The sequence below is a fragment of the Lutjanus erythropterus genome, chromosome 11, assembly GCF_056507025.1.
Source record: "Lutjanus erythropterus isolate fLutEry1 chromosome 11, fLutEry1.hap2, whole genome shotgun sequence".
In the NCBI taxonomy this organism is placed as follows: domain Eukaryota; kingdom Metazoa; phylum Chordata; class Actinopteri; order Lutjaniformes; family Lutjanidae; genus Lutjanus; species Lutjanus erythropterus.
The window spans coordinates 30576110-30602500 of record NC_139327.1 but is presented as its reverse complement, the minus strand read 5'-3'; the positions used below and the strand labels follow the sequence as shown (position 1 = coordinate 30602500).

Sequence of the window (26391 nt, the reverse complement as noted above, 5' to 3'; positions counted from 1 at the left end):
GAAGAAATTTTATTTTTAATTTTATTTTTGGAAGTTTTTGGGGTTTGTTGCCTGTAGGCAACCTTGTACCATAATGGTGCACAAGTGAAAAAGAACGTTCCTTTTCCAATTTGAACATTGTTTATTTCATAAACATATGCAAAAATATTCAATAACATCAATAAGTCACAATTCATTTTAAATTTTAAATTAAAAAGAATTATAAAAAGAATTTATATATATGTATGTATGTATGTATGTATGTATGTATGTATGGTCATATGTATGTATGTATGTATGTATGTATGTATGTCTGTATGGTCATATGTATGTATGTATGTATGTATGTATGTATGTATGTATGCTCATATGTATGTATGCATGGTCATATGTATGTATGTATTCTCATATGTATGCATGTATGTATGTATGTATGTATGTATGTATGGTCATATGTATGTATGTATGTATGGTCATATGTATGTATGTATGTATGGTCATATGTATGTATGTATGTATGCTCAGATGTACGTATGTATGCTCATATGTATATATGTATGTATGTATGCATGTATGGTCATATGTATGTATGTATGTATGCTCATATGTATGTATGTGTATGTATGTCTGTACAGTCATATGTATGTATGTATGTATGTATGTATGGTCATATCCCTCTATGGTACACATTATGATGCCAGTGAGGGAAATGTGTTTTTATGTCTCAAAATAGACTAAATAAACATAATCTGAAGAAATTTTATTTTTATTTTTATTTTTACTTTTGGAAGTTTTTGGGGTTTGTTGCCTGTAGGCAACCTTGTACCATAATGGTGCATAAGTGAAAAAGAACGTTCCTTTTCCAATTTGAACATTGTTTATTTCATAAACATATGCAAAAATATTCAATAACAACAATAAGTCACAATTCATTTTAAATTTTAAATTAAAAAGAATTATAAAAAGAATTTATATATATATGTATGTATGTATGCTCATATGTATGTATGTATGTATGTATGTATGTATGTATGGTCATATGTATGTATGTATGCTCATATGTATGTATGTATGCTCATATGTATGTATGCATAGTCATATGTATGTATGTATGCTCATATGTATGTATGCATGGTCATATGTATGTATGTATTCTCATATGTATGTATGTATGTATGTATGTATGTATGTATGTATGTATGGTCATATGTATGTATGTATATATGCTCATATGTATGTATGGTCGTATGTATGTATGTATGTATGTATGGTCACATGTATGTATGTATGCATGGTCATATGTATGTATGTATGTATGTATGTATGGTCATATGTATGTATGTATGTATGTATGCATGGTCATATGTATGTATGGCCATATGTATGTATGTCTGTATGTATGTATGTATGTATGTATGTATGTATGGTCATATGTATGTATGTATGCATGGTCATATGTATGTATCTATGTATGTATGTATGAATGTATGCTCATATGTTTGTATGTTTGTATGCATGTATGTATGTATTTATGCTCATATGTATGTATGTATGTATGCTCATATGTATGTATGTATGTATGCTCATATGTATATATGTATGTATGTATGTATGCATGTATGGTCATATGTATGTATGTATGTATGCTCATATGTATGTATGTATGTATGTATGTATGTATGTATGTATGGTCATATCCCTCTATGGTACACATTATGATGCCAGTGAGGGAAATGTGTTTTTATGTCTCAAAATAGACTAAATAAACATAATCTGTTGACTGTTGTCAGTTGACTGTTGTCAGTCACACTGCCCTCACAGTAAGGCAGCGGCTTTCTGCCAACACAGTTTAGCTTGTTAGTATTCATGGCTGGTGTCTGCATCTGTTTTTACTTTCATCTGCTGCTGAAGACTTTATAAAACTGCACACAGTTTATGAATGTAGTCATAAGTCGTGCAGATAGTCCTCTTTATTTACAGTTATTACACTGTAGAGCGTTTGCATTGTACCGTATGTGGTAATGATTTACTGGTGTGAAAATGCTACATGAAGCACCTTCAATGATCGCAGTTCACCTTCTCTCACATTCAACTCCGATTTTGTACCTTGTTTCTTTTTAGTAACGTCTTGGATGAAGCGTTGTTGAGCACAGTCTCCTTACTTTTGATACCTGTACAGGAGGTGGATTGTTTATTGTGGACATTTTTCATGTTGTAGTTTTGCATTATTCATCAACTGCTGGATATAGGTCTGTAACTGATGATTATTTTCATTGATTAACCCAATTATTATTATTATTCTTTTATAAAATGTCAGAAAATACTGAAAAATCACAATTTTTGACACACAATTTCCTCAAGCCAAAGTTTTCTTCTAATATCTAATATCAGTTTAGCAGTATGAACTACTGAATGTTTGGGGGGTCTATATTTTCCTCTGAACCATATAATTTAATACTAATTATAGTGAAAATGGTGACAGTGTTCAATTTGGGCTCTTTTCATTCAACATATATGAATAATAAAGTTTCCAATTATACAGTAAATTAAATTAATGAATTATTGCATGAATTTAAATGGAGCAGTTCTTTCCCTGTTATTTGTACCAACTTACATTAGTTTTTCCAAGAAATTATTAGGTTAAAAACCTGTTAAATTAATTGTTACCACAGCATGTAGCTGTTATTATGAATAAACTCTATAAAATGTCAGACAATGGTGAAGGTGGAATTGCTTGTTTTGTCTAACAGTGTAAAATAGGACTGAACGTCAGAATATCATCTGAATCACAACATGGCAAAGTGTGTATCCAAATCACAGGAGCTGCAATTTTTTGATAAAGGTAAAATGTATATTATGTATGAATGTATTATAAATGAAGCATTGTGGTGCCACAGAGATGCCCCGGCCTACAAATAATATTCTCCAGACATAAGAGCACATGCTTGTTTGGTACAGAACCCAGGAAAAAAATCACACCATCATCATTTTTCTAGTTTTGTTCGGTGAAAATGAAATAACCCTTCCCTCTGAAGTCGTGGCTCATATCTGTCACATGATTTTTTTTTTTTTTTTTCTTTGCTCAGCGTACAGCCCTACTGTCAAGATTCAGTGATTAAAAACAGGAAAGGAGCAAATCCTCACATTGAGGAAACTTGGCGTTTTGCTTGATTATTGAGAATGTATGGGACATCAAAATTCTGTGCTTGACAAATCTGTAAATTTAACTAATTGTTTCAGCTCTATTTTGACATGTATTTCCCTCATATCAGAGAATTACTTTCTGAATCACATTTGGCAGTAGTGATGAAAAGATTAAAGGAGAAATCTGTAGTATATTTACTGTAATAAAACATTCAATTAAATAAAAAAAAAAATCTTTTGACATTTAAATACTTAACTGTAAATGAGAGTAATCTGCATTATAATCAATATTGATAACAATCATTCGTCGCAATCACCAACTCATTGAGACACTGCCAAACGACTGATTTTTACAATATATTTAATTCGATTTTTTCTTACAAAACAATTCCCTCATAAACCAGAACACACAAAATGCATAAAGAAAACTGTACAGTCAGGTTTGTCATGTCTGAACGTGTTCTAAACATGAACAATGTTATCTACAACAGTGGTTGCTATCAATGTCTATCACACCAAGCGGTTCAGCTCTGCAGCCCCTTTACTTCGAGGGTTAAGGGAGAGGTACGGAGAAATAGTCATGTGACACTGAAGGTAGATCCAAACAAAACAACATGAGCTAGCCAATAATGTAGTTCTATCAGTAAGCGCAGGTGCAGTCTCTTTGTTCTTGCTCTCCTTGGCTCTAGTAGCGGTGTCGCACTGCTGAATCGACTTTAAGAGATAAGCTGACGGACGTGACAATGACAGGGCAGAAAAGTGACATTTTCACAAGCAACTGTAAACCGTATGTGACTGTGAGAGATCACTGAGAGGTCAATGATAATCATGTCAAAGGTCTATTTTCATTACATGCATGTCTTGGATTGAGGATTACTTGTTTAGAGCCGTTGGGGAGTGACTTTGGATGGGACAGTAGTGACTTTAGGAAGCATCAGAGCCAGAATATTTTAACAGTAAGATTATTTTTATTCATTGACACAGTGAGAAAACTGGGCTACCAATTTGACAAACGTCCATCCGATAAATATAAATATATGTCAGGTATTATATTTCTCTCCTCAGTGCAACAGTGGTCTAAGAAACATTATCATTAAGTCATTACCCTCAAGAAGTTCATCAAACAGGCTCTCGTGCCAGAAACAGATTTTCATGGCAGAATAGCAGCAGATACCTAAAATCACAAACAAGAACAACAAATCTGCTTCACTCCTGTGTTTACTTTTTTCTTTTCTTACATAGCTTGGTTTCTACCCTACACATTGCATCGCATTGGGGAGTTACAGGCACAACTACTGTACGTATTAGGAGAGGATGATTAATATTTAATTTGGGCTGCTGTTTGTTTCTGGGTAAAAAAAAACAAGACAAAACACATGAGCAGATATACTCAACAAGACTCCAGCTGGATTTAAAGGACTCCGACAGACTGTTTGGACACCCTATAGTTGGACTTTGACATCATGGTCTTTGGGTGGCCTTCGAGTTAAATCTCACGTCTTTTGAACATGTTTGACACTGCAAAAAAAAGGTCAACAACTGCAAAATCCTAAAGGCTGTGAGTATTTGTGCAATGAATATGAACGAGGAAACTTTCCAACATTATTTTAGCACATATCTTTTTCCGTGCAGGGATTTACTGAACATTAGTGCTGCTGTTTTCTATAGTCTACTGTTTTTAGCTGATAAAATTAATGGCAAGTCTTGTTTAGGAATATATCTTTGTACACTTTTTGGCCTTTAGCTAATTTGTGCATTTTTGCATTTTGAGAATAAAGTTAAAATGTCAAGAATAAAGTCAAACTGTCAGTATTAGAAATATAAAACAGAGGAAGATTTTTTTTTCATTTAGCATTTTGGGAATAAGGTTGAAATGTTGAGAGGAAAGCTGAAATACCATTTCAACTTTATTCTCAAATCTTGACATTTTGACTTTACTTTCATGATGTAAAATGTCAAAAAGCTTCCTAGTCTGATTTATTTTTTCTTATGCCTGGCAAAATTACTAAAAGTTTCTTTATTCTTGTAAATGCATACTTAGAGAGAATACTGTTTTTTAGCTGCTATGGAGAATCAGCTTATTGAAAAAGAGCTCCTGTGTTATTTTGTAATCTATAATAAGAAAACAAACATTTGACAGCTGAATCAGAGGACATTCATTTTTAATCTGTTGTTTGAGGCTGGGAGGCACAGAGAAAGGCTATGCAGCATTAAGAGAAAAAAAGAAATAAAGAAAAAGCTATTGCCCCAAATTGGCATCCATTTTAGTCCAATATCTGAGAGCCATCAAGTGTGTTGACTGAGACACACACCTCGTCATTACTGTCGAGAGGCAGGAATGTTTAAGAGACAGTATGGTTGCAGTCATTTCTGATAATATTATTACATCTGCAGAGAAGCAGCAGTGCTGTGTTGCTGCTAATGCATCATCATTATGATGATTAGCGTTAAATGGCAAAAGCAAATTAGACGGAAGATGATGCAGTTCAACCACACAGAGAAAACAGATCTGCTATTTTGATAGAGGAAGGAGAGTTGCTGGTGTTTGTTCGGTTACTGCCTGGAGACAGATAATACCGAGATTTCAAAAGTAGGTATACATATTTTTAATCATAATAGTAAAGAAAACTGGGCTATTATAGTCACTTTAGTAATTAAACAATAAGCAGTATTCCTGGAAATAGTGCGAATGGTTAAAATGGTATGTATTGCTACTGCGTGTGAAAATGTATCCCTACTTTTGAAACAGGCTGCTAGTGTTCTGAGATACAGCATATTGTTCCTGTGTATACATGGTTGATAGACAGAAATTAATAAAAAATATATCTCTGCATTACAAAGAAGTAAAGCTGAATAATTACCACCTGGCGAGTTTAGTCTACTTGCCTCTGCGTTTGATCTCGATGCACGGCTCTCTGGGAGGATGTACAAATGCTCACAGCCAGTCAGATAGCGGAGTTGATGCCACTTTTGGCACGGCCTCAGCATGTGGGTCAGTGTAAACCGGAGTCATTACCCTGAGGGAATCTGCTAAGTGGCATTTTCAGGCTCCACAGCACAGAGTTTGTGCTGCAGGTACAGAATAAATGTGAGAGACAGCGGGGGACAGATTATACCATTGCAAGAGACCACAAGATGTACTGCTCATTTCTGGTTAGGCTCCCTCCGCGAGCGAAGCATCCATTGTTGACAGCTAATGGACCGACTGGGCTCTTTGGATAGACAATGTAAATAGAGGGTATTACACGTGTGCATAAAGCCAACCTCTGCCGGCATGAGGAGAATGAGAGCTCTCAGAGGGAGGATACAGTACAATACCATGACAGAGGCGAGTAAACAGATGGGTTGGTAGCTTTTAAAAGGACTCAGAACACACAGACACTAAAGGCAGACAGGACAGACGGACGGACAGTTTGTGGTGATTATATGCAGCACTGGTGAGAACGACAAACATTGTTGAGATAAACAAAATCGGAAAGCTTTTTACTCTAAAAAAAGTGAGCATTGTGCATAGTTCATAGTTCGTTTATAACCCCTCTTCAGGTACCTATTTGCTGTGATAACATGGAAGGAAGTGCAATAATGTACAATTCTGTATAGTTAAGTGCACATAGATCACTGTTGCACTGAACGGCATTGACACTTTCTCCCAATAGAAATATCACAACAGGGTTTCTTTATGTTTTCTCAATTACTCTATTTTTAAGTGTACTTTTGTTACAATGAACCCAGGCGTGTGTCCCTCTTGCTCAGTCCCAGGGTTGAGTCCACAACATAAATCTTTATTATAGGTAATTTGGCCTGATCTTTCCTTTTCCTTTTTTCATTTATGTCCCTAATCCTATGTCTCCTTTCTTTTCTTTTTTTTTCTTTCTTTTTTACTCATACCTCGCCGACCCAGACAACTGTGTTCCCTCTCTTGATGTCTGACACCTCGCAGTGCGGCGTTCTCTGTTTGCCGTTCAGGACAAAGAGGGACTCGGCCGACGGCGTCACCAGATACTGTCCAAACAACCCGCTGGAGACCACCACTCTGTTGGGGCCTCCCCAGGGCCAGGCTTGTGGGCCCAGAGGCTCCTTGAGGCTCTGGAGAACCTCAGTGCGGCCCGAAGACAGATCGGCAAATAGCAGGTCCGTGCCTGAGCCCGAGGTGGCCACGACTACGTGCTGGTTGGACTCTGTGAAGGAGGGCTGGAACGCCAGATCAGAGACGGCGACGGGCTCGTCGAGCTCCTGGTTCAGACCCAGCTTGCCCTGGAACGACACTGTCTGTACAATCAGCTTTGAGCTCTGCGGGTCAGGCGTGACGATGTAGCGGCCATCCGGTGACACAAAAGGTTGCCCTGTGACGTTTAGGTTCGGACCAATCACGGTGTCTGTCACGCTGTCGATCAGCAGCTGGGGCGGAGCCTGCAGGTGGCTCTTGCTCTGGCACTGGACGAAGTAGAAGCCGCTCAGGTGTGTGTAGGCCATGCTGAGTGGTATGCAGCTGTAGTTCTTCAGGCTGATGGTCTTGACGCGGTGGAAGGTCTCCAGGTCGATCTTGTGCACCGCAGGTTCATTTTTGAGGAAGACAAAGGCGAACCTAAATCGGCAAAGTTCAGAAGAAAGGTTAATAGCCTTTCTAGATTTTAGGCGGCAGTGATTAACACATATCGAAATTCTCATTAGAATTCTCATTTGCTCTTTTCTCCTTTACTTCAGAAGGACGGCTGTGATGAGCGAGCAATGAGGTCACCTGTGTTTAAAGGTCAGAGGTGACTCTGTGGGTGTGTGTTGTTTTACCTCACGTGAGTGATGATGAGGTTGGTCGGAGGAATGAAGAAGTCATTGACCCTCTGGAAAGTTGTGCGGATGGCGTGATGCACTTCTCCGACACTGGCTTGAGGAATTACCTGCAGACAAATGACATAGAACACTATGAATATTAAACACCAGCACAAAGGTATAAGGAGATTATAACAAGGATGTAGAGCGGAGGATTTTAAAGTGAGACACACCAGACAGTTTCAGGTGAGGCTCAGTGACAAAGCGCACAAAAGATTTCGAACAATCAGATTTTATCTACTAGATATTAAGAGGGTACCATGATCTATGACATAGTTTTGGTGATTTTTACTTCTTTTCTTACTTATGTAGAAGCCTTGTTTTTATATTCACATACTGTTTTAAATTACATTGAACAGCAGTTTTAGGCTTTTTTAACTCAAGTGTTCACACAGGAAGTTAAAAGCAGGCATGTTTTTCTGAGCTTTGTCTGAGTGGAGGCTCATAGTCTGACACTTTGAAAACCACTGATATAGATGGTAAAGTTTCTATTTTATAGTCTGTTGGCAGCAGAGACTGACAAAAATTGAGATGACGTGGCCAAAAGAACAACAAGAATGATCCAATTAACCAATTATCCAAAAATAATTGCAGATGAATATGTTACCAAAGTCTCTTACAAAATTATTCTATAATATCTCTAATATCTGTAACTGCACAAAGTTAGGATTAATTTATGAATCTAACAATAATATGAGTGATTTTGATGTCATGATTTGAGAATTCAAAAAAAATGTGATGATGCAATAGACATAGTTCATTTTTCTTAGATAGACACAAATGTTTTTGTTTTATATACCAATTCCTTGAATTGCCTCTTTTTTTATATAACAGAACTATGACCAAGATATTTACAGACTTCTGGTGACCACTTCTCAATCATCTCTTACAAATCTTCAACATCTTCTTACTTATCTGCTACCATATAGACCCACACAGTATATAAAAGCCAGTATAAATAACCACATATTTGCATTCAGTAGGAAAATACAGAGGAGAAATCTGTGCTTTCACTCCACTGAATGTAGAGTCTCTTATCAGTGTGACCAAGACATAATAGATTGGATTAATAAAGATACAGTCTGTATTGAAACAGTGAGCTTGGACCAAAGATATTTATTAACCCTTTCTTTCATTATAAAATTTTCATTTGGATGGTAATCTAAAATTACAAAAAGACAAAACTAATATTCCCATCAAGACAATAAATAAGACATGTCTGTACTTTGGTAGAACCATTTTAACTTTTGAGGTTTAGTGTAGAACTAGACCAATTAGTCGGCCAGGCTGACATTTATTCCAGATGAATTGGTATGGATGAATATGCCAGTATTTAACAAGAAATTGCAATGCACAAATGTTAATTAAATGTTAATTTGGATAGAAACCGCATCTCAGTTCTATAGTTTGTCCACAAGAGAGCACTGAAAAGGAAAAAGGAGCTCACCACCAAACCAAAAATACAGATCTTCCTCTAGCCTGTAGTGTTATTAATCCATCTAAATTGTTTTGGTGTGAGTTGCAGAGTTTTGGAGATATCAGCCATAGAGGTGTCTGCTTTCTCTTCAATATAATAGGACTAAATGGCACTTGGCTTGAGGTGCTCAATGCTAACAAAAAAAATAAATAAATAAAAAAAATAAAATACATGTGAACAATTGTTTCCGAAAACCATGACCCACATACACAAGCTAAATTTACAGTCCTTGTTGTGAGCAGTTTCACATAGGAACTACTATCTTTTTAATAGAAAGAAAGTAGTTCCAGTAGATTCTACTGCAGCAAGAAAGTAGTTCCTACATGAAACTGCTCACAACAAGGTCTGTGAATTATTTTGAGTATTTGGGTCATGATTTCTGGAAAGAGACACTGCTGTTGTGTTCTTCACATGTACTTTCTGGAGCTTTGAACACCACAGGACTAGTGATATTTAGTTCCATTCTATTCAAAAGAGGGCAGGCATCTCTGACCATCTGTGAGTTTTGTAAATCAAACAAAGTAACTGATCGAGACAGTGGTAGACAAGCAGCTCACACATTCTGCAAGCTAAAATGACTCATGAACTGTGAGGTAAAGCAATGGAAATATTTAAAATATAATGTATAACTGATATTGTCCATCTTTTTCAGGTTGCCAAAATCAACTGCAGTACATTGCTTCCAACACCAGTACTCCTGCTGCCTCTCTAAACTGTGAGTATGCTTCATACAACCCTATTTCTAATAAGCCAAACTATCCCTATAATCTTATTTATAAATTCCAACATGCCAACATCAGTATGAGCCTCATAAATCCAGTCTCAGTTGGGCTACAGTTAAGTGACCTGCTCACAGATACACTGACATGTGACTGTTGTGATCGTTAAACCTGTGACCTTTCAGCTTCATCAGAATGCCGCTGGTTTCTGTGAATGAAATAACGGCTCATATATCTCCGGTCTGAACAGCCGGAGCTTGTCCAGGTGACGTGCCCATACATCCTGGAGCAGATAAACATCTACAGTTTATGACTCGAGCTGATGAAACGTGGCCCCACTTCAGTTCTCTGATAAAGCATCTTATTCAGTGATGGTTGTCTTCGAAGCACACATACCACAATAAGAGCCCCCATCTCTCATGTCAAACACCTGCTACTGAATCAGCATGTTTGTAAAGTGCAGGGGGGAGCGCGTACACTTTTGATGGGCTCTCGATGCAGCGCTTTGTCCATGACACACGCTTCATCATGCATGCCTGCGTGATCAGGTCACAGTCAAGGACGACAGAGGTAGTTTATGGGACCTAAACACGAGGCTGTGCGTTTATTAAAAGCAACCAGTCAACTTCTGCTGCCAGAGTAAAACCAGACTGGTTTTGCAGAGTTTACCTTCTTGGAGAAACTTGGCTGATTGAAGAGGTTCTAGGTTTAGACGCCGAGGCAAATGTTGCTAGAGAGCACATAGGATATTGTTTTGAAAGGCAAGAACTAAGCGTAAAATCTATTTTGATGTCTACGCCTGTACCGCTTCAGCTGAACCTCTACTTGATGCCCAATGGGGGGCCAGGCACCACATTTCTTCCTCAGAACTATCAAATGCAGGGAAATAAAAATAGCAGTTTAAGTTGCAGAGTTGTTCCTTTTCCTACACTGCTGCAACACTCCTCAAAAGCCCCCTCTCTATTTCTCGATCCTCCTCACCATCTCATCCATTTTTAACAAAATAGATCTGCAGCTTTCTCGCCGCTTGCAAGACATGAAAAGAATCCTCATTAAAAAAAAAAAAAAGTCATTACAACAGTTGCAGAATACAATGACGGCAGTTAATGAGGTTCAATGTAGTATCGCTCATGTATTATTAGGCAGCTGCTTTGGTCTCCAGGGCTGCAGGTGCTCTCAACTTAATGCCACCGGCTTCTCTTTGTCATCGCTCATCCTTGGGATTTCATATCCACACACTCAGCAACAAGGCCCAATTGAGTTTTATGCTGCCCCTGCCTCGCTGGCTGCCCTAATACCTGAGGGGGATTTGGTTCTGACTGAGTAGCTTTTGCTTTTCAACAACACCGGTTCTCCAGAAGTCTTGAGTAGCCTTTTTTAACCTTCTCATCTGACTACAGTACATCCAAATGAGATGGAAGTCCTCAAATACTCCAGTGTGTTTGTGTCATGTAGGGAATTCAATAAATCGCAAAAAGCACCTTAATAAAACACTGTGTGTTACATGGTAACAGAAATTGTGTTTTTTAAATATACTGTCAGAAATGTTGGTAAATGGACATGATATTATCTGATATTGATCACACACTGCAATTTGATTGATTGTTTTTAAGTGTTAGTTTTTGGTATTTGGCAAGTTTTGCGTCTTTTGATTATGTTTTTGTGGAAAAATGCTAATATATCTTATAGTAAGGTATCAAAAAAGAACCGTTTTGCAAAACACTTAAAACTATAACCAAGCCCTACTGGCAACAACAGTTTTTTTTTTTAAAGATAAACTGAGAACACTAAAGAGACATTGACGAGTGACAGGTCAATAAAATAGAAAAAGATAAACACAACACGAGGAAGACAAAAGCTTACACAGTGGCTTTGTGACTAAAGTGCATTTTGATGAAAAGATTTACAAGATTAAACTGTAAAAGATGATGATTTTTCCAGCCTAAATCGTCATCGTTATGATTTAATTTCTACTAAATAATCTGTCTCAAACATATTTGGCAAACCTCACAGAAAGATAAATGGGGAGAAAACAGATGAGAAATACTGAGTCCTTGTTTGTGTGCAGAGAGAAAAACAAAGTGTTTATGAGTTAAATGTCTTCTTGGCACGTAGACTCAGACTGGACTGACAGTCTGAAAGGCCATGTCTCTCTCTGCCCGGCAGAGATTCCTCCATTTGTCTTCTCTAATGAATTGACAATCACACTCCCTCTGATGTTTACACTGAGATATTGAGCCATCCTAAAACTTGGCTGCTTAAAAATACCACACACACCGAGCTGAATGCACATGCACAGCTACACACATTCACAAACGCACATTTACACACCATGAGCACACAAATTAACATGCTCAAACACACACACACACACACACACACTCATACACATGTATGATCCGCTGAAGCGAAGCGGTGCCTCTGTGACAGGCTGCTGCTGAACAGGTCAATTACTTTCAGTCCAAATGATAATGACATTATCAGACCATTTATTTGTGGTGTGATCCACGTGGACTCCAATCCATTATGCAGTTTCCCTGCAATTGCATTTTTGAGTGATTCATGCCCTGCTCTCTAATTATTCATTACTCCTGAACGACTGCAGAGAGAGGGGAAATAAATGAAATGGGGAAAAAACACAGAAATGTGTTTTCTGCAGTTCAGGCAGCCACCACAAAAAGAGAAGAAATGTTATGCAAAGCTGCTTTCTGTACTCTGATTATTTCAAATTACATGAGAAGAAAATTGTTTTGTCTGTGATGAAAAACATATTTTCACAGATTGTTCTGCTTCATTTGAGACTATAACATCTGATAGAAGTTTAAAAACAGCTCCGACATAAACACCGTGAGTTTACACCTTACACAGCAACGAATCCCCTGCTTCTACACCTCCACTCTATAAAGAAACGGTGCAATACTGGAGAAGAGGGGAATGCTTGTGCACACACACGCATGCAGTGTACTTGGCCATGCATTTAGTGCATCAGTAGAAAAGTGTCAAAACTCACACATGGGTGGTTGTCTTTTCACTACTTTTTGCTGCCAGACTGTAGTGGCACCTTTACATCCCAAACATCTACCATCACAGTTAAAGTTTCTTTTAAAAATCTACAAGAGTGCCGATCTCTGCCAGGCAACAGACTTTGTATAGTATAGCATCAGTTTTCTTAACTAAAGTTAAGTATTTAATGTAGTGTTTTTTCTATAGTATAGTCTCAGTTCTCTTTAAGATACACAGAATATTGTAATGGTATTTTAATTGAACGTCCTGGCTTCACCTAACCGTATAAACATTATTATGTATTATAACATTTTATTAGTTATTTAGAACATTACAAGCAACCAGGTACCAATGCATTAGAGGTGACTCGCAGCAGCAAATTTATTAATCTCATATAGTGCCTAACTTTAGTGGATCATAACATATCAGGTCTGGAATTAATCTGCAGATGCTCTGATTTAACATAAAACAAAACTTTTCTGTGGATGTCAATTTTTCAGCCATGAAAATGCCTGAATGTGACCTGCAACAGGCGAGGAGTTAAGCCTTATTTTTAGCCTAACAGTTGTTATAATAGGTTTTTCAAAAATTTTGCAAACACAAGAGGTCCTTCAGCAAACTGCCACTGGTAGCTCCAGCCCTGTGGATCACTCACTCACACTCACACTCACGCACACACCACTGCATGATCTCCTGCAAGGTTATGCCTGGTGGAGATAACGTAGCAATAACAGTGCAAAATGGAAACACTACACACTACAACATCATGAAGAAGTGCTATCTATAGGACCATTTGATAACTGACCACAGTACCACTAACAGCTCCACAAACACTGATTAAGTATTAAAAACCTATTTGAAACCAACAGTGTTCAAAACCAATGCAAATGATTTTCAGAATATAAAATGAGTAATTTCACTCCAAAGATCCTCTGAAGAAACCATCAATTTGAGAGTGTATCATCCCTCTGCAACCACTCTAATGAATAGACACACAACACCTCACAGGTTATAATGGGATCCTTCCCTCCAATGGGACAGAGCAGAACAATAAACATGTTTGTGTCTATTACAGATATTACAATGGGATCCCATGGTGGCTTTACTCGTGGCAGCGTCCTCCACTGTTGCACAGGAACACGCGCGCACACATCCACACACATCTAAATACTGGCCCTGTAAAAACAGCATCGCACCTCTCCCACGGGCACCAGCTCTGTTCCCTTTCCCCTCCCCTCCACCTCCTCGACCCTGCATCCTCCTCTACCTTCCCTCGCCTCACCCAATCCCCTGAGGTGGATTAAATACAACCACACCTGTGATCATTTCTCATTTGTGAAGCCTCCAACACCAGAGGTCCAAAGGGACACCCAACACAAGCCGACAGCGCCGCAGCTGTGAATTGCTGTTTTGCTGGGTTTGGTAAATGCTCTAAAACATACATAGATTAGATGCTGTCACACAAATACTTATCACATAAACAGGGATGCAGGTACACAACAGAGCTCAATTAGTTACAAGGCGCTGTTCTCCTCGCTTGGTGAACTTTCTACAGTTTATACAGATTATATTCTTACAGCAGGATAATCGCTCATCAGAGTTCACAAATACACACACAGCAAAAGTAGGTGTAGAAATAAGACTGTAATAAAGAGGGGCTATTTTCTACTTTTAAAGCTGCACTAGGCTGGATTTTATGTAAATAATCACCAGCCTGATTTAAAAATGAGGCTGCGATAGAACTAAGCTTCTAGTATTTTAATCAACAGATTCATTATATTGAGATTACAGCATCAGACACAACCACTAACACAAAAATGTGTCTCCTGAACAATAACAAGTAAGCAGTCAGTCCAGTAGCCACTGATCCTTTGCTGCTATTTAGCTGTCTAATGAAGCTTTAAGCTATTTCACTTTGGCTGCTAAGAATGCTGGATATAAATCACAAGTTACATTAAGATGAATATATTGATTCTTTGGATAAGAATGTGATAATGACCAATAAAGTCAGCTACAGTATGATTTTGATTTGATTCAGTTCAGGAGCCTGTGATCAATAGCACCCAATATCATATGTCCATTTAGCACATTCAGTTGCATTTAAATGTGAAGTTAAAAAAACAAACAAACAAAGCAACTAAATTATGATTCAACCATTTTCTGACTAAAAATAAAAGGTATCTTATGCATCGGTCATATTGGATCAATTATCATCATATGTATCAATAGTATTGATAAATCAATCCAAACTGGTGTATCAACACCCCCCCCCCCCCACAAAGAACCACAGAAAAACTAAACTGCTCTACCCTGAGAGATCTTGTTAGTCTGACATACACACTTACCTGAAGTGTTGGATGTGTTCTATCCATATCCCCCCATGTTAGCACCCACACCTGGTCATGTGACTTGTCATAAAGCATCTTCACTGGAAAAGGATCTGTTGCTACTGCCTAGAAGAGATGGAGAAAACAAGGAACTGATTACATGAGGTATTCAAGCTAAATACAGTTGAAGGTCTGTCCATGGTGCTGAAAAGACACAAAAGCCAAGCTGATATGTTAAAAACAGGAGAAACATCTCCATTACTCACACATATCACAGTTAAGGGTTAATGATGACTCACTAATTGCAGATAAATTTGTGAGTCCTGCAGTCATCCAGCATTGTGGTGCTGGGTTTGCAAGTTTGGTGTTTGTTTTAATTGGCTGAATTTGTCCAAACTAGTGCAGGAGTAAACTGTATCAAGTTGCAAGTCACAGATTGTGTTGCAAACGTGAAACGGGCCCCAGCATACAACCCAACAATGAAAGAGTCTCAAGAGTAAGCTGTTATCACATCTTGTACTGAGGTACAACATGTGCTCCTCTACATTGTTAGTGCTGGAGAGGATTTGGTGAGAATATCTGACACACATCAGGTGAAAGAACAGAAAGAATAGAGAATAACTTGCACAGACAGTGAAAGGGAGGAATGGAAAAAAGAAAACAGACAGACAGAGAGAGGGATGTGGGGGTGGGGTGTACTCAACCTCAGGTCTGCTGCAATGTCAACAACAAAGAATAACACAATCCATTACCCTGCTTCTGGCTGGGTGGACAGGGAGCTGCTGACACCCTCACCAGTGGAGCGAGACCACAAGCTCTGTGTTCAGTAATGGGAGGTCCAGCCCTCTGCTCTGCACTGGTCAGCCAAGTGCCAGCTCAGCATGTGCGCATGTACATGTGAATTTGCCTTTGCATGCGTTTAACTTTCTACATGATGGGAGCAGAGGTAGAACTGAGGTCAGGCCACAGCCCAGCAGACTGGGAGGAAATGGACTGGATTTTATATTCACCTCTGTGACTCCAACATACTGTAGCTGTTCAAGCTGGAATTAAAGACTTACTTGACTAATGAATGTTGGTTTGATATGTGACGGTATGCACCCTTTTGGGTCCGTAACAGTTTTGACTTTTGCTGTTTCAGGATTGTTTGTCCTAAGAAAGGTAACATCGTCTTCGTTTTAGCTAGTGCTGACTATGACTTTTGCCCTTTTAAATGACAAACATCATCTGTGGTAGAATATATCAGCAGTAGCTAATTGATGCACTAAAGACTTAAGTGTGCCTTTTGACTGTTGTTTGGTTAATGCTACATTCACACAAATTCAGGCAAACAGCTTCTGATTTGATAAATTTTTTAAGAATACAGACTAAACTAGAATTACTGTCTCACAGTTGTATGCTTACATGAACCAGTCAAATTGCAGTATACATGCATGCCTGTCCAGAATCATATAATGTTTGTAATGAGGATTTGGAAGAAATTTAATAAAAGGTATTGGGAGTATTTTATATAAGGTACCAAAATTATTACAAGATGATGATGTCACCATGAAGTTGAACTTTGACCTATTAGGTATAAAATGTCATCATTTGATCCTGTTAGATATTTGTGTGTAATTTTGTCACAATGAGAAAACAAATTCTGGACGAAAACATCCTGTGTGAGGTCACAGTGACCTTGACTTTTGACCTTCAAAATCTAATCAGTTTATCGTTGATGGTATTCTTGAGATATTGTGTTCACAAGAACAGGATGTACGGAAGGACAACCTGAAAACATAATGTCTCTGGCCACGGCCATCAACGGCACAGAGGCATAAAATTCAGTTGCAGCCCACAGCCTGACACACTGAATCCTTGGTGACATAATAATTCCTGTATCCTGATGCATGGGAACTATAGTTACAAAAATACAAACTAAGACAAAGTCTAATGATAAAGGGCATTTCAGGTGATCAGTTTCATCATTCAAGAAATCTGAATGTCTTTTTAGTTCAAAGAACATTTTTCAAAGCAACAAGATTCTCATTTAGGCTCACTGGAATAAAAGGGATGAATAAAAGATGACAACTACATGCTGCCTTCCACCAATTTACTGCAACACAAAAGAAACCAACATAGTATGTTAAAGTGAGTACATAACCAGAGGTCTTTGCCATCTGGCTTCCTCTTTAATTAGCCGGGGTGCAGTTTGTTTTCATGCCCAGTGGGAGGTTATCTGGCACAGGTCTGACACACGAGAGTCAAGGTTAGATCCCTTTGTTGAAAAAAAGATAACAAAGGTGCAATTTCCCTGTGTGCAACAGCATGAAAAACCATGAAAGCTTTTATTATTGCACATGTTCACGGCCTTCATCTAGTCTCAGCTGGAAGTCGTTCCTGAAGTCTGAAGATTTGGAAAAATATAAAGCATTTTTAAAGGTACACAAGATATATTTTCATCCAAGACAGCTAAGATCTAAATTTCTGATTTAACCTTTTGTATAAGTCTGTTTCTCCAGCTACTATTTTGAAGACAATTATTGTTGTACTTTTCCACTATTGTGTTACTATTTGATGGAAGCATTCCCAGCAGTGACTGTAAAAGGATAACACTTTATTCTTTGTTAAAGTCCATGTTTGTTCTTAAAGACAAATATGTTTATTTTACAAAGAATCTTGCTGTTTTAAACTCAACATGGTTTAAGAAAAGTGTTAGTCTTTTTCTTTTAGTCTCAATTTGTTAGTGATGCCTCTATCTGACCTACATAGATTAGCGAGACCATCAGTGACAGGATCAGCTATTACTTTATCTTTATTCTTAATGCATGCCATCAAATCAGATTGTCCTTGAGATTAGTAAATTTTTACATTTTCCCAGCAGCGGTTGCAGTGAGTGGCCAGTTATAAAAAAGCAAGAGGAGATTTTTATCTTGATAGTTTTATTTTTGATGTTATATTTCATGGCCTCAAAAAAACAACAAAATATGAAATTTCCTTGTAATACCTTTAAATATGGCAGTCTAGCATTCAGACATGTCCTAAATATGCTCTTTTTTCCTGATTACTATGTTTGGCCCCTGTGAGGATAATAAATGCAGCATTGTGACTTTACCATTAAAAAATATCTGTCAGTGGAAGAAGTGCAGTCATTGTAGTCTGGTGTCTCCTCTCTTGTTCTAAAGGCCATTGTTGAAAGGAAGCTACAAATGTGATTTGTGGGGGAAAAAAAAGCTTTGAGATAACAGAGAGAGAGAGCAGAAAAGAAAAAAGAGAGGATGCATTAACCTCCTGCACTCAGAGGGCAGGCAGGGTCTTCAAGAAAGACAGAGAGGGGGCAAGAGAGGGACAGGGAAGCAGTTTTACAGTGCTGGATGGAGAAAGAGAGAAAAAGGAGCAGTTGGTGGGTCATAATACACCGAAGGTCATGACCTGATCTTTAACTGGTGTGGAAAGTCTTATGTGCCAGAATACGCCTCTGTTTCTCCTTTCATTATATTGCTTCAAATTATTTTCTTTTTCTTATTATTGTATTTTTTTTTTTACTGAAAATAGAACTACATAAAAAAGTTAACCACTTTATGTATTTGGTCTGGTTTTAATTAAAGGAAAAATCTGTATATACATTTACTGTCATTTATCATAAAATAACCATGATATGTCACATCAAGTTGAAACGTCTTTTCTGTGACAACAACGCTACAACCACGGTGTTCTTCCTTATTTCTATTTCAGGCTGGAAATGGCTGTTTGTCCATTTTATCTTTATGAGAGTTCAGATGAATGCCAAATAAGTGTCTGTTTATGAGTCACAAGAACAAATTAATAATCTTTTAGAAGGAGTTAGTGTTTATAACTGTTAAATTAATTAATATGTTAATGGATTCAGGCAGACAAAACGACAGACTAAACTTCAACTCTACAGTGTGTGCTTTTGTAGCCGTGGGCTTCAGTTTCCAGGATTACCGGCTTCTAAACAGCTGTTCAGCTGACACTGTAAAACAAACTACAGTGTTGTGCTCATCTTGCACTCCTGCAACATTCCTTTAGTCTGCCTGAGCTTCTTCGCTTGTGGAAAGGAGGGGGCGGAGGAAACAACTCGCTTCAACCATAGACTGTATATTAAATAGGATTTCAACCTATTTAATATACAGTCTCTGCCTCGCTATTTTAACTGTAGTACTCATTTTTGGGTGTGTAATTGCTACATATTGCTCCTTTAAAACAAGCTTCTCGTCATTTTTGAGACAAAAACTTATTTAGAGTAAAATAAGAGACATTATTGATAAAAGTGGAGTGGTAACTAATTGCACTGTTCTGAGACGACTCTCAGTGTAAAAGCTAACCTTTAGTTGCTGTTTCTTCAAACTGATAACAAGGTCAGGTTACAGGTTTATAATGACATTTTTGCGCTGCTAACTGCTCACTTTGGCGTCTGTCTCATTCTCTCAACTCGGTACTTTCACTTATGTCCCCTCTCCTCTGCCGCCTCCTTCTCCTTGAATTAGGCCTATTTCCTCTCATCCAGTACCTCAGTATAAATGATGTTGACCCTGGAAAGAACCCCTGAGGGATTCAGTCTCTAAACAGCCGTTACAGCCAAGATGAATGGTGAGGCAGCCAGCACCCACCTGGGCACCATATTGTTTCAAGTGCTTGAGGTGCATTTGATTTATTTTACCTTGCATGTGGTCTTCTTACATCAGTGGCAGTTCAATAGCTTGGCAGGCTGAATTGAATGCACCTCATGTTGGTGATGATTTTTGACATGTAGCCAAACACTGACTGCATGGATGTATATAGTTAGACATTTAGAATATAGCCTATTTATTTTCTCCAAGACTTAAACTAAAGCTGCACTCAGTTATATACTGTATATCTGTTTTATCATCCTAAATTAGAACGTGGAACTACAATAGATGAAAGCATTTCATCCTGTCTCCTTTGCTCAGCTTTTCAATTTTTCCGTGTCTAACAGGCGACCATGAAATGACAAGTGTTTGAAAATGATTATATCAATGAAAACATCATCATGTGATGCTAAAGCTACATGTTCCAGGCAAGTCTGCATCCTCTACAGCTGATGATCCATGTAGAGACAACTTGTACTGCAGTGTAGAGCTTAGTCTTAGTATTATACAATAGTATCTTTAGGATAATTAAGCGATAGCGGTCATTCTAACATGTTACGATGAGGATGGGGGTCTGCGAGAGCCAGCCCACATAGAGAAGGTGTCGCTCTCTCTCCCTTGCAGGTGAGGTAAATGAGGGGAACAGTGGGACATAAAATGCCAATTTGGATGCTTGGCAGCTAACAAGCTACATGTTCAGCTAACTAGCTAAGGCTACACACAAGTGGAAATAGTCACAGATAACACAGACTTCAAAAATATTTGGCAAACAGTGTCGATAATCAACACTGAAAAATATGAAATATAAAAATTCCAGAATTCACTGGGGCTTTAACTGGGAAAACGTGACTCCTGAAACTGTTGTGAAGTGATCAGTTAGAGAGAAGACATGTCACTCTGTCAGGGGTTGTTGGAGCTACAGGAACACTCAGCTGTACAGAGATACAGAGTGGAGGTTCGTCCATCAAAAGTGATCTTTGACAAGTATAGACAGTGACTGCAGAGAGCACTTTAACAAGATGACAGACAAGTTTAATGTTGCCCTGTCATTAAGTTAATTAACATTGACAGGTGACAGCTGATATGACCTGTCAATGCTGATGTTTGTCCTTTTAAACAATAAAAGCGACAGTCAGCTAAAATGAGAAGCTGCTACACCTCAATCTTTGTATGCTGCTCTTTGAGAATGATGACTGATGTCAGAGTCAGAGTCATGTCAAACTGCGTCTGAATTTAGGAAGATTTTTTTCACATTCACACTCACGTACGCAGTAGAATACTTGTACTGTGGATGTTGTAAAAGAGAGAAGCCCAGAAACGCTGGCAGAATGACATGGACTTATTACAGCAGTGAGCAGTTAAGAAAGGACACTCTAGTTTAGTTGATACTGATCCATGTAATTATGCTTGGATCTGTCCCAATACTGATCTCAAGAAACAGATTTGGACATCTCTTAAAAAAATAAAACCTCAAGTCTACTAAACAGCAGAAATGTTGCACTAGATCCAGAGAAGCTTAAACTTAATTTCACATCTTTTTTTTTCTCAGTTGACATTATTCTGAGTGCTGAACTTTTGTTAACACTCCACTTTGCCAACATGCAAAGTCTTCTACAGGAGCTTTTATGATGTCAGTCACTAACTCATAGATGAATAATTTTTGAGATGTTCTCAGACTGTGCTTTGTGTGTGTGTTGCGGCAGGCGTGACACCTGCTCCACCCACCTGGACCACCTTCTGTGCTTGAATATCGACAACCAGCAGTCGGCTCAGGAGGGGCTGGGTCACGTAGATGTACTTATCCCTGATGTTGACTGCTGAGGACCACACGCAGTGCTGAGGTGACACCCCCTCACCTTTAGGGCACATCTCCTCCTGGGAAGAAGAACCAACAGAGAGCAGAGAGGATGATGGGACATGGAAGTTAGCAGGATTTGCTGGCGTATTATAGCTCAGCAGAATGGTTACTTTTATATATTATACCTCACTCAATAATTTGGGCTTTTAAATCAAATTTTGGATTAACTGTATTTGTTGGAGTCATTGTGATTTATTTTATAACAAAAATAATAATTTAAAAAACATTTTAAAAAATCTTGTCAAATAAATTATTCAGAACAAGCTAATTAAAACACCGACTTTGAGTGGTTTGGATTCTTGTTTAACACGAGAAAGAATTTTGTCTGGTGCAATAATCTAATTTTTCAGGACATTTCTGTTTAATTAACGTCTCAGCCCTCAAAACATCTCGACGTTTCGTTTGGTGTATTAATAACCAGTGAAACAGATTATTGTATTGAATAGCAAGTTGATCATTTTGCAGATTTTTTCCCATATTGGTGTCAGAGTTCCAGCTATTTGTTCTTTTATGGATATATCTTTTAACTTTTTTTTTTTTTTTTTTTTTTTTTTTTTTTCAATTAATGGTGAATTGTGTAGCCCATAAATTGTCAGAAAATAGTGAGATATGTGTCCAACGTGACATGTCTGAATTGCTTGTTTTGTCAAAATATTGGCACAAAAGCCAAAGTTGAATGATATAAAACAAACAATAATTATAAAATATGACATAAAATGATGAATCAGTGGTCAAAACTGTTAATTTGCTGTCAATCATTGTTGACTAAGTTATATTTTTTATAATCCTGGCAATATGAACGTGCAATAATCACAGCAAAAAACTGTTGAAAACATGATGAACAAGAAATATCATGCATTGGCACCATTTGGCCAATCAGACGAAGGCCCAGCTCAGATTAACTAATGTCAATTTGGTGGTGACTGCAAGGTTAGCTAACACAATAGCTAAGAAGGAGAGAAGAGTGAAGCAAATATGGTTAACAAAGACCCTGTCATAAACAAGAACAACAACTCATTTTGTAACTTCACAAGCAAGAGACTCTGACATATGTTTCACCTCAGAAACCGCTGGTGAAAGTGCAGAGGGTGACGTTAATGCAGCTAATATTAGCCCTGCTGAAACTCCTGAAGACTGAGCGTGTGTGTTTGCACAAACAAGACCTGAAAATACTGAATGCAGTATATGTAGTAGGGAGCCCTGCTGTGTCTCTCTTTCAGATTTAAAAGGACTGACCTATTAATACTAATAATAAAGTAATATTGATTAAAATCAGCTCTACCAAAGGTGCATACTAATGTTTTTACCCAGGCATCATTCCATTAATACTTTTATTATTGGTGCTACTAATAATAGCCATTGTCACTGTTTCTCTCAGACGCCAGCGTTTCCACTCTTAAGTCTGAAATCAAATTTTCACCAGTTTGAAGCAAACGTCAACAAATTCAGAAACCAGAACTGACTCAAGTAACACATCTCCTCTACAAGCCCTGCAGCCTGCTGTTTTTGCTGACAACACATTTACACACACACACACACACACACACACACACGCACACGCACACGCACACACACACACACACACTACATATACTGGTATGTTATCACTAGTGCTCATACACACACACACACACACACACACACACACACACACACACACACACACACAAAGGTTGTGTTTCAAGAGTTTCCACCTCCTCTGGACCTCACCAAAGTGGAGAAAGTGCTGTTTACAGCAGGAACTGGCTAACACATGGCTTATTGAGTTTGTATTGATCTCTAATACAATTACAGGGTCCTGTAAAACCCAAATCCCTCAGAGGAACAAGCAACTTCTACCATCTAAAGCCCATTGCTCTGTTAGAGGGATGTTCTCCACTGGATTAAAAGCCTCAAGGTCTGTAGTATAGACTCTATAGTCTACTGGTGCAAGCCGTTGACTAATGGACACAAGTAATCCCATTACATTTAGTGAGGTGAGGAGCCTGCTCTGACATCAGGGGGGGGGAGAAAAAGAAACGTATTCATTTTGGTGGCAATTTACTTCACACTGAAACTCTGAACTGAATAATTATACTGTTTTTTTTTATATATAAGTACCTTATGAGGATATTCAAGTGTTTTGTGGTCTTTGGTATTACGGTATTTTATGGAAATATATACATCCTGGATCCTCTATAGTATTGTAGATGAAATAGACAGGTTTTGTAGTTTTGATATTAATTGTATTTCATTATCTTAACTATTTTTTCTACCTATTCTGTTTTTGATATGTATCTTAGTATTCGGATATTCATCGTATCTCATGGAAATGTATTTAATTTGGATCTGCTTTGTATGGCTGGAAGGAAGACACTCTTGGCTGTGTACCCGATGTGTCAGGACTGTGTGTGTGGATGCTCTTCTTAATGAAAAAACAAACACTAAGTGACATCTTTCTGCCTGCCACCATCCTAAAATCCATTTACTGAAATATGAAGGAATTAGTCATTACCTGATGTGGCCACTTTAATGTACTTTAATCTATTACACCATTAAATCTTGTTAGAAAGAAAAAAAAAAAAGACACAACATGCACTTACATAGGTAGCAACGATCCTCTCTGTCCGCTTCATGTGTCTGCGTATCTCACATTCACTGGGCTGCAGAACAGTGATGCCCTCATCAGAAAACACATAGAACATGTTCCCCACACTCAACCCTGGAAGAGAAGACAGGACAAAATATTGTTAAACGTGCTTTTTAAAAAAAAGAAGAAGAAGAAGCAGCAACAACTACAAATTAAAAACAGCAGAAAATCCTGCCCCCATCTTATCTTGACATTTGTGATAGGCATTTCAATTTCCCTGCTAGAGGAGACACAGCAAGACTCCGGTTAGCATGCTATCATGTTCGCGGGGATGGGCAGTGTGTGGCTGCCAGCCATTTTGACAATGCCTACAAAGGGCCCTGTCAGCAACATGTCCACAACATACTGCAGCACGAGGCATCAAATTAAAGGCACTGTCTCTATGAGGAAGCATTTCACATCTCGTCTGCTCTGTGTAAACAGCTGCTGATGAGTTAGCAAGGATCACAGTCTGATGTTGAGGCGTTTGGATGAGCAACAAGCTATTACTGCTGTCAGGAATACATCAAATGTGCAAACCAGACGATAAATATAAGCGTATACACACTTGCGGCGTGCATAAACATTTCAAAGATGCATACAAGGACAGAAACTATGATGATGATTGATTTGTGAGGCTGTTAAGACATTATTTTCACACAATCTAACACCAACACTGTGCACCAGAGAATGAACAGTTCTCAAGAATCTGAAACACACTGTTGGAAACAATGCAAAATGTGCAGTAAATGATAAATCTCAACACAATTCAAAGCATGTGACATTTAGTATCCAAAAAATGTTGACTGTTCCTACGGAAAAGTATGGAATTTAATTTTTAGTAATTTCCAGGTCTGGATAATTATGGACAAAGAGAGTACAGAGTATTTGTGTTTCCAGACTATTGCCCCTATTCTGACAGACAGCCACAACCAAATAAATGCACTACATAGCACCACAAATAACCCAATATTAAGCTTGTCTGAACATTTATGAATTTTGTGGCAGTGTAGTTATCAGAAAAGTAAACAGCCGATCTTTTCTGCATAAGGAAACTTGTCTGGGTCCAGATTTAGAATCTGCTCCAGTGGAAATGGACTGTAATGAGATGATGACTGTCTGATATCAGGCAATAAGGAAAGCATCCCTTTCTGACTGCCTTCATCATCGTTTCCATGAACACAGTGACTAAACAAGACTACACAGACACTGAGAACATGAAATGATTTAACTTTTTTCAGCTCATCTTTGGTACTTATTTAGAAGAGACTACAAAATATGAGGGGAAAAATAAAATTCTATTATTTATACAATATGCTATGGATAAATAACATGAGTATAGCTAACAACAGTTTGTTTACCTCCTGTTTGTGCAGAAATGTTTGAAATGTAAATATCAAATATAAAGGCTGGCTGCCTACGGATTCAAAATGGGAAAAGAAAGCTAGACGTCAAATATGGTCTAAAAAAAAAAACCGGAAAGTGAGTGGAAATTTTGAAAAGGAAATTGTTAAGGAACCCTGATCATTTGAAAAAGTAGCTTTTTTGCAAATTGGTTCAGCTATGTTGTGTAACCACTTTGATGCAGAATTCAAAGTTGTGGAACACTTACCAAGGTGAAAATTAGGTTTTTATGAATAGATTCAAATAAAATTTGGTTTCTGAGGCTTACAGTTCGAAGGTAATATAGCAAAGTGGACATCTGTTGTTGTAGTGCCACCATCTGGCCAATCTGAGTATTGGGTGTACTGTGTACTGTAGCTGTTTCAGTTTCTGAGACCCAGATAGTTTTAGGGAACAGGACCAATAATCCAAACAGATGCAATATGACCACTAACA

At 38.0% G+C, this 26391-nt stretch overlaps 1 protein-coding gene and 2 long non-coding RNA genes across 3 annotated transcripts in view; 2 read left to right on the top strand and 1 right to left on the bottom strand.

The window, feature by feature from the left end:
* Nucleotides 1–7138, top strand: part of LOC146319327 (uncharacterized) — a 148233-nt gene extending 141095 nt beyond the window's left edge. Inside the window, exon 3 of the long non-coding RNA XR_014771540.1 lies at nucleotides 7025–7138. This is a non-coding gene — a long non-coding RNA (uncharacterized LOC146319327). The remainder of the gene's footprint in view (nucleotides 1–7024) is intronic.
* LOC146319325 (follistatin-related protein 4-like) overlaps nucleotides 4897–26391 on the bottom strand; it is an 84796-nt gene continuing 63301 nt past the window's right edge. Inside the window, exons 8-12 of the mRNA XM_084729933.1 lie at nucleotides 24527–24645; nucleotides 21812–21961; nucleotides 15495–15602; nucleotides 7909–8018; nucleotides 4897–7708 (exon numbers count right to left, since the gene is read on the bottom strand). Of these exons, the coding sequence (XP_084586059.1) occupies nucleotides 7006–7708; nucleotides 7909–8018; nucleotides 15495–15602; nucleotides 21812–21961; nucleotides 24527–24645 (1190 nt within the window). The 3' untranslated portion in view covers nucleotides 4897–7005. The remainder of the gene's footprint in view (nucleotides 7709–7908; nucleotides 8019–15494; nucleotides 15603–21811; nucleotides 21962–24526; nucleotides 24646–26391) is intronic.
* LOC146319326 (uncharacterized) lies at nucleotides 19183–21927 on the top strand. The gene is made up of 3 exons (XR_014771541.1): nucleotides 19183–19249; nucleotides 19964–20066; nucleotides 21790–21927. It is a non-coding gene; the product is annotated as an uncharacterized LOC146319326 (long non-coding RNA).